Genomic DNA, 11777 nt, shown 5'->3' with positions numbered 1-11777 from the left:
AAACAGGAAAGTCCAGCAGTGCCAACATGAGAGTGCAGAAAACGGAGTTTTTCCATTGAGAATGTCAAATATTAGAGGAAAAGGGGGAAAAGTAGGTGTTTAGAGGGATCTGTAACTCAGCAAAAATACAAACTAATGATCTGAGGTGGGCTGAATTTTTACAAGAGGATTAAGTTGAGTGATGTAAACGCTTAGGAGTTGTAGGTATGTTAGAGGCATAGCACAGTTATCTGGAGGACATGGAAAACATGCAAGGAGTAACTGTAGGCTGTAGGACACTGAAGAAAAGCAAGTTGCATCTTTTTGGACGGAGAGGATCTGTCATACTGGGGGAAGGCAGAGAAGTAAGGATACAAATGCTTGAAGGGGGAAGTGCAGGAGAAAACTGATTTTGTGGATAAGTTGGAATATTAGGGTGGTTTGTTCTGCAGGAGTAAGCAGCACAGAAGTGTGTAGCTCCACAATCTTAAGAGAAAGAATGATGAGGAGAAAAAGGAAGGTTTATATGATGGGGAAACCACAGAAGAAGAGGGATGAGTGTTTAGGAGCTTAAACACAATAAGGAGGATTTGTGGAAGCATTTGGTAGTGTTGAAATACAAGGAAGGAGAAGGGAGCTTGGCAAAGATGTGGAAGAACCCACAGAGACAGGGTATAAAAGGCCCCAGTGTCTGTGGGACTGCAGTGGTGGCAGATATTTGCAAGCTGATTAAGGGTTAAGAGCATTTGGAAGTCATGTGATAGCAGAAAAAAGGGAATCAGTCTGGGAAATCTAGGGACACTGAAGTTTGAGGGCTCCAATTCAGATGGATTTGGAGCATCTGAGAAACTCTGAGGAAATCTAAAGTATAGGGAGACTGGGGGAATTGAAAGTACTGGAAGAAAGGAAAGAATGGGTCAGCACTTCCAGGAAGGGGGAAAACTAAGGGAAACTAAGCACAGGATGGTTGAGAAGGCAGGGAATGCAAGGATGGGCAGGCATCTCCTGCTATGGTCCTTCACAGTGTGACAGTCACAGTTTGACAGATACCCAAACTATATTTTTTTTTCCTATAAGAATTAAGGTAATACAAGAAATACATGGAGCACCTCCTGTATGAAGAGCTCGGAGCAGCTTCCAGTAGCTGAAGGGGGCCTACAAGGATGCCAGAAAAGGATTCTTCATCAGAGACTGTAGTGATAGAACAAGGGGTAATGGGTTTAAACTGAAACAGGGGAAGTTCAGGTTAGATACAAGGCAGAAGTTCTTCACTATGAGGGTAGTGAGGCATGGGAATGAGTTGCCCGAAGAAGTGGTGAATGCTCCATCCCTGGCAGTGTTCAAGGCCAGGTTGGACAGGGCCTTGCATGACATGGTCTAGTGGAAGGTGTCCCTGCCCATCAAAGGGGGCTTTGAACTAGATGATTGTAAGGCCCTTTCGAACCCTAACAAATCTATGATTCTATAAGCAATACATTTAGAAGAACTAACAAGCAAACTCTGCTTGCTGGAGTGCTTAGATAAGCTGTACAGATAAGTGCGAGGTTTGTCTGCACAGACTGAGGCCAGTCCCAGAAGGAATTTGAGTAAAGGGTTACCAGGCCTTTGGGACAGGTTCAAGAAAATCCAAGGGGTGGAGATGTGCTACATTAAGAAATGAAGAGGGTAGCAGTGCTGTTGGTGAAAGGACAGGGGAAGTACAGAGTTCAGGAACATACAAGCGGAATGGCTATGTTCAGTCTTGCAGTTCTTTATACTTACCAATGTGCAATATTTAAAGGGGTCTTGTAAACATGAGAGAAGAAAGAGCCTTCAGCTTCTGATTACATGCTTAAAGGCAGTGAACTATAAAAAGCTTAGTAACTGGAGATTATGGCAAAAGAGTACAGTTACTTAAAAAGAGTACAAGGACTTTTGGAAAAGCCTGGCAGGAGAGAACATTAAAAGGTCCTTCTAGCCTCAGCAAGAACCATTTAATGGGTCTGTGCAACAAAGGAAAGGATGTTATTGGGCTGTTCACAATGGAAACCCAAGGAACAAATGAGCACGTTCTGAAAGGCTCAGGCTCTGGCAAAACAAGTCAGAAGATTATCAGGAGCATGGAGGCTGAAATGCAACTTTATTTTGGCCCGTAAACAGGGGAAGTTTTGTGGAGGAACCCAACTGCTTCTAAGAGGAAGCACTGTAGGATACCAAGGAGAAACACTGGGCTGAAATGTATCCAGCACACACGGCTGAGTTGCCTATTTTTGTAAAACCTATATCCTTATCTGTTATATCTCTCAGAGTAATTATTTACTTAGAGATCAGAACAAAAGATAAAACCTCTGTACTTCCTCATTATTGCTTCTCTAAGTTAAGACTTTTAACCCCAGTGGCTACACCAGAGCGGGGACCTCTGTCACTTCACAAGGAAGCCAGGTCCATTAAACAAGTGTTGCTGCATTTCTAATCTGAAGTCTTTAGTCTTTCCCACCATTGAGTTACTTTACAGTGGACATGAGAAAAAACCTCCCCCACTGATGAAGGAATGCAGCCTACTTTGACCAGTGCATCAGAACCTCAGGAAAGGCCAGAACAAGACCTAGGGCATCTAGAAAACATGAAGGTTTAAGACATTTTAGGAGCAGCATAGCTGAGACATTTGCCCCCCTGAATCTGAAGGTGCTGAAACAGGAGCTGTATGTTTGAAGACAGAGCTTGATTTTCTAATTAGACACATAAAGAATTACTCCACCAAAGCTTTGGCCTTGCTTTTAGTGGACCTTTACAGTCATGCTTTGTTCAGGGTAAGACTGCAGGAATAGCAGCAGTGTTGATGCTTTAAAGGATGGCACCTCGGGAGGTGAGCTCCCAGCAGACCATGGCATTTTAAATGCCCACATGAGGATTTATGGTTAGACATACACCTCTTTGCAAACACACACAACATGACTCTTGAGTTGGGCACGGCCCTGAGGCAACTTTCCACAGCATGTTCAGCCCCAGCTTTGTGCTCCACATCAGCTAGCCAGCTTTAGCAAGCAAGCACTCAAGTCCATTAGTTTGGCTAGGGACTCAGAGACATTGAAGTCAGTCTGGACACACATCTGTTCCACTGAAGAACTTCTCCTATCTCCTTACATGAACAAGGCTGAGAACTAACAGGAAGACAACACACAACTTGGCAGGAATTGTAGCATGACTAGTTCATTCAGGTTGTGCAGGCTGTACCTGTGATGTAGTTTAGGCTGTACCTGGTGCTTTGATCTAAGAGCCAGTCCAGACACCCTCCTTTCCCAGCAAGGCTTTTGTCTTTGAAAGAAATAGCCTATCGGCACTGCTCCAAATTCACCATATTATGGTTCAAATTGGCCATACATTTTCTGGTATAATTTAGTGATGTTTAAGACCAGAAAATTATTGATCATAAGGAGAGCACAAGCCACAGGGGCAGATAAGAGCATAAATACTTCATTTTAAAATAAGCCTGCATAGGACAAAGTGCATTTTCAATGGGCATTTCCTTTTAATGAGTTTCAAGTGTACAGTGAAGCAAAACAAGGCACTTACCTCTAGTCCAGCCATGTTCCAAGATATGCTGTAAACAGCATCCTACTCTTTGAAGTCTTGGAACTAGATGATATTTTACCCCAACATCAACATACAACTGTTTTCTGCATTTAAGGATCTGACAATAGCTCATCGAAACCCAAAGGCAACATACACTGCGGAACTAGAGCTACCAGTAACACACCCTCCCATTCAGGGAACTACCTCCCAAAGCATCACACGTTGGCTGGACATTTGGCAGCTTGAAGCAGAGTTGGCTTGGGCAACCTCTTCCTGCAGAGCTGCTGGTTCATACATCTTGTTACAGACTTAACATAGAGTCAGTCCAGTACAAGGTTCCAGTACAAGTGCAGCTACCATCACTGCAATGGAAAACCAGCCACTGCTTTGAGGGACAGAAGTTCAGGTGTATGTGTAGAAGTGACAGACAAAATAAACTGTCCCAAAACCAGTCTGGCATCCCAACCCCTTCCACCCAATGACAGACCAGGCAGACTCAATAAGGTGGTGAATTGTGTTTCTTAGAGACCATTTAAAGTACATGAGCTGATAACTAGAACATGCCAGAGGAAATTACAGTTGTGTTTCTAGAGGAAGGAAATAAAACTGCACGTGCATGAGTGGCTGTAATGCTATGGACAGCAGAGTCCCTTGTTTTTACTCAGAGGGCCTTGGTGATCTTTTTCCCCCCATGCACAAAGACACAAAGGAAACGAAAGGGAGCAGAAAAGGCAACATACAACATCTAAGAGAAAGAAATGGAAGAGACAGCCTATGGGCACCTCAGCCCCCCCCCCCCCCAGAGGAACAGGAGGAATGGGGCACCAAAGGCTTGTTTAGAAGAGTTCAAGAAAATTTCTGGTCTGGGGTCCTCAAGCTTGTATGCCCACCCCCTAAAATGACAGCAGTAAGCAGTGCAAGCAGGCCCTGGCTCCTCTTCAGTAGACGCACTTCTGACCATCCATCACATCTCAGTTCCACAGGGAATTAGGGAAGTGCTCGGGGGACAAGGGCTGCTTCACTCCACATCTTCATCTCTGCCCTCACTCAAGGTGGAGAGGGATGGAATTGCAGGGAGATGAACTTGATGCAAATGAAACGCCGGGGCATGGAAGCGAGCATGAGAAACCTCGCCCCTTCCCAGATGCCCTGTGAGGAGGAAAGTGGCCTCCCTCCCACGCTCAATGAAACAAAAAGCATCTGCTCCTCCCATCTCCTGCACTTCACTCCTATCTGGGAACTCCATTGATACTCTCTCCTGTCTTCTCACATTCCCTTAAACCTAGGCACACCCAAGGCAGAGCTTCCTAAATTAAAGGGGTGCCCTCTTTACAGTCTAAATTATAAGCTGCAGCTCAGCTTGTAAAGAAGAGAAGCACATTCCTCAGAAGACTCTGCAGAAACTGAGGAACAGGGCACATTCAAGCAACTCACAGCTCTTGTTAATTGTGATGGAGGAGAACAAGGGGCTTGCTTACAGAAAGCCACAGCATTCCATGCTGCAAGTTTATTTCCAGCAGAGACCACCCTGGATGTAAATTCAAGAGAGCCCATAGGAAGTAGGAGGATTTCAGTTTGATAGGCAAGATCTCTATAGAGATCTAAGCCGACAAAATGGGACGTCTGTTGTCACTTTGCAATAGCTATGCCCAGAGCAGCATTTCCCTCCAAATCCCTAGCTAAACATTCCAAGGATTTTCTAACTCCTGCTGGAAGTTAGGGCTTTGTGGTAGGAGAAACGGAACAGGTATTCTTAATCAGAATGCTGTGTGGCTCATTCAGCCTCATCTGGAATACCTCCAGGCTCCTTCAGCCCCATCTGCTGCAGAGTGGATTTCCTTTGACATTCAACCAGTAACAAAAGCAGAATACCCATTCCCATTCTGCCACTACCCCAAAGTCTCCCAGAAAGCTACAAGCTAGTAGAAAGCCACAGCATCCTGGCTTGTGTCTGCATAGATGAAAGGCATATTTACCACCCTGCACTAGACTCCTTACCACTGTTATTTTGTTCCTTCTGGCAGGAGATTTTACTCCCACACATGCCTTTTAGATAGTAAAAAAACCTCTCCTTACTTGACTGTGTGCAGTCTGTTGCACTTCACTGAGGTAATGATGTAGGCTCTCCTTTATCATAACTGAAATGGCCACATTCAGACAGCAAGTCATCTGAAAATAAGGACAGACAGAATCTCTCAAGCTCATCTCTCCATGACTAGAGAAATCTAGATCACTGTAGAGCCTGGTCAGATGGCTCAGTACTGGCCAATGCAAACTAGCCTTTATTTCAGAAGCTTGATGAAAAGCTTAAGTCATGCTGCCACTCTTTTTAGGCAGAACACTAAAGAATCTCACATGCTGAAGTCCTTCATCCCTAAAGGCACTGCATTAAGGCATTCTTATTTTGCTAGAGTCCACACAGGCACTAGTTGACAAACAGCCAAAAATAAACCAAAGAAATTCCCTACAGAAGAGCAGGAGACCTGCTCCTCCTCTACTTCTCTTTCCTCTAAACTCTAAAGCTGCAGCAGCTGTTTAAGGCTAACCATGTTCAGTAGAGTGCTTCAGAGTCATACAGAGAAGACTAATTAAAACCAATAAAGAAATCAATGAAGAAGCTAGGTGGAAGGGAAGGAAAGGTTCAGGGATAAGAAGAGACAGGCAAGGTGACAGGACAGTAGGTTGCAGACTGAAGGAGATGCATTCAAGTAAAAAAGTAGACTGGAGACAAAGCAATACGGAAAGAAAAAGGAAAGAACAAGAGGGCAAGTTACACCAACGGTCGCTCGAAGGCCTCCAAATTCCCCACCAGGGAAGGAACTTGCCAACCCACCCAACTCCAGGGTAAAAACCCCTCATACTTACAGGTTCACCTGACCTGGCAGACAGAATTTCCCACTTCTACAATGATGGCCACCCCCAGGTCCTTCTGTTACTATGTAAAAGTATACAGTTTCTAGTGTAAGTGCAGGAGTTCTTCTAGCACCACCACCTCCCTTCCCCAAGGACTGAAGTTAATACTTATGCAACCAAGACCCTCCAGATCTCAAATCTAAAAGAAAGAGTATAAGGTACTGTAGAGTTGGTGCTTCTTCACTTTTGATCCTGAGCTTTTCAGTACTTACTTGCAATCACCACCACCACAATGGCACCAATCACTCCCATCATGATCATCATCTGGGGAGAGAGATTGTTAAAGAGTAATACTCAGACCAGACTGACAAGTTCACATCTTCTCAGACAGCCAGGGAACATAAACCAGACCTTGAAGGCAGGACAGCCAAGACCTCAAAGTCTTTCCACACTGAAAAAATCCTAACCATTTGAAATCATTATTACACCCCAACTATCCTTTCAAAGTTCTGGAGAAGACTAGCCCAATGTTCTTCTGATGAAGGAGATCATGGCAACAGAAAACTCACCTTGCAGTTCTTCCACCAGTACTTCCTTTTGAGTTTTGCTGCACTACTTTCAAATTGTGAGGCACCAGCCTGAAGTGCATCTGCCCGGTCATCTAGCTCTGACAGTTTCTCATCTCGTTCCAGCACCTTGTCTACATTTACACACATTATATCAACAACCTGCAGAAGGAAGAACAGTAGCAGCAGTTGCACTGGTAAAGAGAGTCGAAAACAGTAAGAGCCAGGAATCTAACACGGCGATGTTAATAAGCAAAAGCCCTAAACAGCGGAAAAAAAGCCAGGATAAAACATGGCTTTCAAGCCACTGTCTACTCTGAAGGAGGGAAAAACTGCTGGCCTCCCTCCACACCCCCACGTTAAAGTATCAGTTCAAGTACACTTAAACGAGGTCTTCAGCCCTGCATTCTCACCTGTTTTTAAAGCTCTCAAATGCAGCAAGCCTAAGCCACCCCCCTCATGAGAATAATGGTATGCTTACTCTCTCGTTATTGCAATGATTTACAGCTACATGTGGCTGCCCCAGTGAGGCATAAAGGCGTTACTACAGGCCAGCAGCCACGCTACAGACACCGACCCTGGAAAGTCAGGCAAGGCTTCCCGCACATCACACATTGAGACTGCACACAGACTGCTTGCTTGAAACAAAAGGGCAGGGATCGAAACCTCTTCTGGACGCACTATAGGAGATACCAGAAAAAAATCTAACAGGTCTGCTCCTTAGAAGTCATAGCTGGGATAAAGCTGGTTTTAAACATAAAGCAGTCTCTCCTCCAGTCTCTTTATAAGTCTGCCACCATGATATGATTCTTACTGCGTTTCTGGCACTAGCACAACAAGACTAGCCATCACCCTCAGCAGCAGGTGCCTGTCAAGAGCATCGCTGCTGCAGAGCAGTAGCAGAGTCCAGGCAGTCTATAGGAAGCCAGCACACGGCTGGCAGAGCTACTGACCTCCTTCACCTGGGCCTGTGTCTGCTGCAGTCGACGGTTACTGCTCTGATTGGGGGGTGCCCCAGCGGGGGCCCCACCAGGAGCTCCCCCTTCGGGGGCCCCGGGAGCGGGTTGCTGGGTTGGGTCAGACCTAGGGGAACACACATAGGCAAAGAGAAAACCTAATGAGACGCTTACGAGAGAGCACCCTACCCCCCAAACCCATCCGAACCCCACTGCCCCAGGCAACAGGAGCAGCCCCAGGGGTCCACAACCCGCCTGGATCCCCCCGAACCGGGAGCAGGGGAGAGCCCAGAGCAAGGGGAGGGCCAGGGGAGCGGGAGCCCGGTGGAAGGAGGTGGAGGCGGCAGCTGCTGCAATGCGCCACTGGGCTCCACCGCCGGCGGTGGCCAGGCCAGGAGCTCTGCACCCAGCGGCCGGCCCGCCCGTCATTATCCCCCGCCCGCACCTCTCCCCTGCTCCCCGCCCGCCGCCAGCCACTCACATCTCCAAACCGGACCAGGACCCCCGAGCACCCCGCAACCAGCTCCGCACCGGCGCTCCCCACCGGGAAAACACTTATAGAAGACGAGGCCCCACCCCCTAAGAGCAAGCAGCCAATCAGAAGTGGCAACGAGAAGGAGTCGCAGCAAGCAGCAAATCAACACCGCCTTTGGGTTCCGCCGCAGCCAATCAGCGCTCCGCGACCCTGGCAGAGCAAGGTGCCCTGAGAAGACGGTGATTGGTCGAGCCCCTCGCTCCGGGCGTTCGAGAGGAGGAGCAGCTGTGACTGAGCCTCGGGCCACCCAATGGGAGCAGAGCCCGCCCCCACGCGCGGCTGCCCCGCCGGTGAGTAGCGGAGTTGGGGTGCGCGGCGTGTCCCTTATGGCCAGTGGTCCCGGCCGCTTTGAGGGACGGCATCCGTTTGGGTGACGCAGGGCCTGAGCGTGGTCATCTGCCCCGTCCGGTTTCCCCTTCGAGCCCGTGCCGTTACAGGTGTAGTTGGCTCTGTTTAAGCCACTAGCCTCCTCCTGCCATAGAGCTGGGGAAGCCTGTAAGAGGAAGACCCAACAAGTCCCCAGAGTAGGTGTCTTAGAGACTCCGCTGCCCGCTGGGGTCGCCAGGCTCCAGCAGCAGCCCCAAGGACAGTTAGGTGTTCCCCTATAAAGATGTTGAGAAGCCTGCTGGATCAGAAGGATGCTGGATGCTTCTGTTCAGGACAGAAAAGGAGGTAGGAGAGTACTGGCACAAGAAGTCTCCATGCAGCACTTGGTGTGGTGAGTAGGGTGACAGGTAGAGGTTTGCACCTACGCTGAGCTGCCTTTTCACTTCATAGAATCAACCAGGTTGGAAAAGACCTTTAAGACCATCCAGTCCAACCATTCCCCAGCACTGCCAAGGCTGCCACTAACCCACGGCACTGAGGGCCTCATCTACACAGTGTGTGAACACTTCCAGGCATGGTGACTCCATCATACCCTGGGCAGCCTGTTCCAATGCCTGAGTACCCTTTGGGGAAGGAATTGTCCCTAATCTCCATCTAAACCCCCCTTGGCACAGCTTGAGGCCATTTCCTCTTGTCCTATCACTTATTACTTGGGAGAAGAGACCAGCCACCTCCTTGCTCCTTTCAGGTAGTCCATAAGGTGATACAGACCATTAATAAAACCTGGGTTTTTTTTTTTTACATCAGATCTAATAGATCAGTAGATACAAATGACTATGTTACAAATTATAGCCTGGGAACCAAAAGACCATGGCTTCAAGGAAGGCAAAGACTTAATACAGCGTTGAGACAAGAGCAGATGGTTTGCAGGTATGACTGTCGAGGGTTAAGGAGCAGCCTAGCACTAGCCTCAGCAGAACTGCAGGTTTTTAAGCTGTGCCTTCAGACAAGCTGCCAAGAGACAAGTCACGGAAGAAACTTCTGTAGCTTGGCGACCTTCCTGCCGCAGTCTGAGAATGGTTCCAATAACCATTGCTAATAACAAGATAGAGCTATATGGATCTACTGGCCCACAGAGCCCTTGCCAAGTTGGTGCTTAAGGACCAAGAGGTGACAAAGGATACCAGGTACCTTTCTCAGACACTTTCCCAGTTTCTGACATACTTTCAGGCAAAGATTTGCTACACCCAAGGTTTTGTGATAACCCCCAGGTGCTCTCTTCAGGTGCTCGCTCAGTCTCTGCTTGGACACACATGCATTTCCTGAATCCACGGGTCTGCCACCCTGCTCCTGAGAACATGGACTTCAGGTGCTTCAACAGAGACTTTTGCTACAACCACCCTAAGGATTAAAACTTAAAAGAAAATTCCTTTCATTCCCTGCCTCTTCCAACCAAGCGCTTTGGAAGACCGAGTAGCATCGCTCAATAACAAGATACATCTCATCAGGTAAACTCCACAATTAGCTAGCAGCCAAATTAACTACTATGGGAGAAGAGAGGCAAACACCCACTCATCGTTCTGATGTTTCTGAAGCGTGTAACAGTCTTTGTGATGCTGGACTAGCAGGATGCCAGCTTTGACTCACCATAACTTCTCTTCTAAGGGAACCAATAACAGTTACAGAAAACTAGAAGCTAGAGGTTTTTAAAGCAGTTAAGTGCCCGAGTTTCTTTTGCAAATCCTAACTAGATTAGAAACAAAAGGCCACTTGGTCAGTAAGCATTATTAGCATGGGGTTAAGGCATCATCAGTGTGAAAGACAAACCTGTTCTTAAGACAGGTTTTGGTGCATTTCAACTAATATTTGGATCATTGACACTTAATTACACATAAATGGAAAGGGAAGGGGCAAGCAGGAAAACATTAGCAGACACTCTTGGCACTAACTTGAAAATTCGGTTATGAGGAAAAATATCTAAGCTGGAGCATACCGAAATTGTCAAGTAGGACATCAGACCCTGAAGCTCAGAGACTGAAAGCGTGCAAGAAGCATGGCCAAGAACTAGAGGACTCTCAAGTCAAGTTCAGGGATGCAGGCTGGAATAGGTATTTGTGAGGATTATGTAGGGAAACGATTGAGGGGCCAGAACTTGCACAGAGGAGCTCAGGCCTGGAGCAGAAGCAGGACCTTAGGACCAGGCCAGAAATATAAAGGTTGCAGAAAGCCCTGGGAACCCAACTGTGTGAAAGCTGTTTTTATTCTGACCACGGCAGCACAAAACCATGCTGCATGTATCAAACCCACAGTCAGTCCTAACGGTGCTTCCCAGTGCGATTGAAACGCTTGTACAAGTATCGGATCCTCTTGTTGAGTTTGTGGTAGTCCTCCGTAAACATCCGATCTCCCACCATCTTCTTCTTACGAATGCACCTCTGGAACTCGTTCCCCCGCCAGCCTCGCAGCCACGTGGGCCCCACGATGAGTTTCTTCGGGTGCAGCTGGAAGCCACCTGAAAACGGGAGGGCAGGGCAGAGCAGAGAGGATGAAGCCGGGCCGGGCTGTTCCAAGGGCAGCCGGCTCCAGCCCTCGCTGCCTGCTCGTTGCCGGAAGAGCCGCTCGCCCGCAGGTGGGTCCAGCCTCCCTGCCCTCAGGCCACAGCGCAAGGCGGGGTGTCTTACCCAGGATCCCCACGTTGTCGTAGACCCCGAACAAGGCTCGTTTCTCCGTCCACCGATCCACCTGCTTGCGCTTCTGGGGCTCCCTGATGCGGATAGGCCGGGTGAGCCCTGCCAGGGGCGAGGACAGCGGCACGGGGAGGCCGGGCCGCACTGGCCCGCACAGCGCGGCGCTGCCGCTGCTAATGCTCCGCCCGGCGCGGAGCAGGGGCGCGGCGCAGCCCAGCAGGGCCCGCCCGGCCGCCCGCACCAGCGCCGCCATCGCGGTGACCCGCGGGCGGAGGAGCGGCCGGAAGGGGAAGCGGAAAGACAGGGACTGGCGTCACGCTAA

General features: G+C 48.5%; 2 protein-coding genes across 13 annotated transcripts in view; both read right to left on the bottom strand.

The window, feature by feature from the left end:
- Positions 1–8472, bottom strand: part of VAMP1 (vesicle associated membrane protein 1) — a 28592-nt gene extending 20120 nt beyond the window's left edge. For 3 of the 12 annotated variants that reach the window (XM_065676303.1, XM_065676314.1, XM_065676302.1), the window contains exons 1-4: positions 8388–8472; positions 7904–8033; positions 6954–7112; positions 6657–6708 (exon numbers count right to left, since the gene is read on the bottom strand). In XM_065676303.1, the coding sequence (XP_065532375.1) occupies positions 6657–6708; positions 6954–7112; positions 7904–8033; positions 8388–8389 (343 nt within the window). In that variant the 5' untranslated portion in view covers positions 8390–8472. Of the gene's footprint in view, positions 1–4031; positions 5701–6396; positions 6467–6656; positions 6709–6953; positions 7113–7903; positions 8034–8387 lie in introns of those variants that run through there. The other 9 variants (XM_065676311.1, XM_065676312.1, XM_065676308.1 and 6 more) reach the window with 8 other exon arrangements.
- A 2538-nt stretch (positions 8473–11010) lies between these two features.
- On the bottom strand, positions 11011–11745 carry MRPL51 (mitochondrial ribosomal protein L51). The gene is made up of 2 exons (XM_065676295.1): positions 11450–11745; positions 11011–11280 (listed from the first exon to the last, which is right to left on the bottom strand). The coding sequence occupies exons 1-2, from the start codon at positions 11706–11708 to the stop codon at positions 11084–11086; spliced, it is 456 nt and encodes a 151-aa protein (XP_065532367.1). The 5' UTR covers positions 11709–11745; the 3' UTR covers positions 11011–11083.
- Between the last annotated feature and the right edge of the window lie 32 nt (positions 11746–11777).

This window comes from Lathamus discolor, chromosome 4, assembly GCF_037157495.1.
Source record: "Lathamus discolor isolate bLatDis1 chromosome 4, bLatDis1.hap1, whole genome shotgun sequence".
In the NCBI taxonomy this organism is placed as follows: Eukaryota; Metazoa; Chordata; class Aves; order Psittaciformes; family Psittacidae; genus Lathamus; species Lathamus discolor.
The sequence above is the reverse complement of the archived record's forward strand: the minus strand, read 5'-3'. Positions and strand labels throughout refer to the sequence as shown.